The following is a 2,858-nucleotide window of genomic DNA, read 5'->3' on the forward strand; positions in this document are numbered from 1 at the left end:
ACACACAGACACACACACACACACACAAACACACACACACAAACACACACACTCATAAGCACACCCCTCTTTCCATGTCTTTGTAATATCACAAAAGTAACTAAATAATAGAACGGTCTCTATATTATCATAAGTAAACTATCGAAGTATATAAACTTACGAGGAATCCAGACTCCGATTATAATTCATAAAGCAAATAGCTTGCCCTATATAAGACTACGGATCAAGTTGAAGAATGGTTCCGAGTGGTTTACAAGACAAAGCACCGGGGTGCCTAAGTAGAGCATGCAAATACATCTATTTTATAGGCCCTCGATGTCTATCTGGGTCGAATCAAGAGTGTTTGTCCTTTAACCACCAGGCAAATAAAATTGTCTTTATACTCTTAAATATCATAATTTTAATTTTCTAGGTCTAGAACCAACACTTAAACCTTTCCGGCAAAGATACCATTCCTTCTTACCTGTTAATCCCAAACACAATGAATACCAGATTCAGTTTTATTATTAATGATTATTCTATATTATGTTTAGCCTTCACACAAAGACACTGTTTGAAACCAGGCTCTTCTTTTTTATATACACATCAATACAACTACTTCTTTTGTTGCAAATTCCGTTTCAGGTAATAATGACTCATCTTGAGATCCATGTCAATTCATTAGTATCCTAGAACTGTGGCTTAAAGCATTATACCGTGGCTAAGTATAACAATCGCTGTTGTTTCTTTACAACCGCCATTTTAACTATGCTACAAAACAAGGTAGTTAAATTTTTCACGTCTGTCAACGATGAGCAGGTTATATCTTATCATAAAGCACTCCTACAATGTTGTTGTCTTTTGTATGAACAACACTACCTCAAGGATCGGCTGCAAGCTAATTAAGGTTTTGTTTGATAATGCCTGTTTTCTCAACACACATTTACTATTTTCTTTAAGCCGCCAAACTGCCTAGGAAAACGCTCAACCTGGTGAAAGCGGAACCAACATCAACCTCAGTATCAAACTGCGGAGTGTGAAGGAGTACAATGTTCCCGGGATTCTTAAAAGGAGGGGGAAAACAATAGCGTTTTTATCAGCAAATATAACGACGTCAGTCTGTTGTTCTTACTTCTTACACGCTGCGATTATGCGCAGTCACGAGGAGTGGGAAGTCAGGAGAGTCCGCGGAGAAAAGAATGGCAGATAGAAAAGTAGAATGGTTCTAGTGTCAGACGGTTTCTTTTTCTTCTTCTTCTCTAGATCTAAGTCAAGACGAACACTGTCTATCGCCGAGTCGAATCTATCTTTAAAAGAAAGACAAAATGGGCAAAGTCGAAGTTTGTTGCCGTAATGATGGTTCTCGATACGTTCATTTATTTTCAATTTTTAAAATTTACCCCCCTCCCACAACACCACCCCCCCAAACAAACAACAAAGCAAACCCCAACCAACCAACTAGACAAAAAACAAAACAAAACAAAAACAAAAACGAACACTACCAAAACTACCTGTCCCAATCACTTACCCCAAGTGCATACCCAAACTCCTCACTCAAGTCCCTCTAGAATTACAAAACACTGCTACACACACACACACACACACACACACACACATACATACACAACATCAACAACAACAACAACAACAACAACAACAACAACAACAACAACAACAACAACAACAACAGCAACAGCAACAACAGCAACAACAACTACAACATCTAAATGCGGACGAAAGTCATCCGAAAACTGGGTATATCAGCTTCACGTACCAGAGACAAGACTTTGGGAAACACTTTCTCCACGTGGTTTTTCTTCACCGGCTGGGGTGGTGTGTGGTAAATATCATTGCTATTCTCCTCCTGGTAATCGTCCTCGTCAAAGACACTACCACAGTCTTCATACGCATGAATAATTTGCACCATAGCGTCAAGGATAGACGGCTCTCTACCATCTATAAGACATATACGACATTTGAACACATGGTCACTGTCAGCAGCGAAATATGTCCTCGCTTCCTCGATTTCGACTCCCAGAAAAAGGAGCACGGTGGATTTGGGGTTTAGGGAAGCTGCGTCCAGCGGAAATGGACAAGGGTCTTCGATGATTTCAGGACTTAGAAAAATGACAGTTGCCCGGCTGTCTGCTATGCTTTGAGCAAAAGATGGATGGTCTGACGAGGAACCTTTGGTCCCGCTCTTATTGCTGTTGTCGCTGCTTTCATTTTTGTTGTCGTCGTTATTGTTTTTGTTGCTGCTGCTGCTGCTGTTGTTGTTGTTGCAATGAGTGCTGTTAGAGTCTGTCTTACTGTCAGCGTCAGTGATTTTCTGGCCCCCGCTACAGCTGTTATTAACGTCGTTGCTGTTGCTGTTGCTGTTGCTGTCGTTGTTGTTGGTATCAGCGCTAGAAGAAGATAAGCTGGGCGTCCTCTCTGACGGACTTCTTCGTGGCGGAGGGGGCGGCGGTGGTGGCGCTGGGGGTAGCTCTTTGATCTCACGAAATACACTCTTGATACCATAGTCAGGGGCTTGCAACCGGCTGGACAAGAACTTGGCCCACTGAACACCGTCTGGGGCATGCAGAAACAGGAGGTGATCGTCGCTGCTCGTCATACTTTCGTTTTCTGTGGAGATAAACACAAGGAAAAACTGACCACACAACGAAAGATAAGGGATGGTTTTCTTAATTATCCCTGTGAGTGAAAAGGGTCGAAATAGCTTTATGCATTATTTATACATAATTCCCCAAGTTACTACATTCAGAGAGTGTGGAATTTTATAACAAAATAGGTAGTCATCAACCTGCAGTCTCACACGCAGACATAGTGGTGCTAGCTGGACGTGGCTCAGAGCCCTGTTTTTGTCGCCCCCCCCCCCT

General features: G+C 42.0%; 1 protein-coding gene across 1 annotated transcript in view; it reads right to left on the reverse strand.

Moving 5' to 3' along the window:
* LOC101859471 (phosphoinositide 3-kinase adapter protein 1) overlaps positions 1-2,605 on the reverse strand; it is a gene marked incomplete at its 5' end in the record, with an annotated part of 32,613 nt that extends 30,008 nt beyond the window's left edge. The window contains 1 exon segment of the mRNA XM_005094859.3: positions 1,754-2,605. Coding sequence (XP_005094916.2) covers positions 1,754-2,593 — 840 coding nt within the window.
* Between the last annotated feature and the right edge of the window lie 253 nt (positions 2,606-2,858).

This window comes from Aplysia californica, unplaced genomic scaffold, assembly GCF_000002075.1.
Source record: "Aplysia californica isolate F4 #8 unplaced genomic scaffold, AplCal3.0 scaffold00090, whole genome shotgun sequence".
NCBI classification, from domain to species: domain Eukaryota; kingdom Metazoa; phylum Mollusca; class Gastropoda; order Aplysiida; family Aplysiidae; genus Aplysia; species Aplysia californica.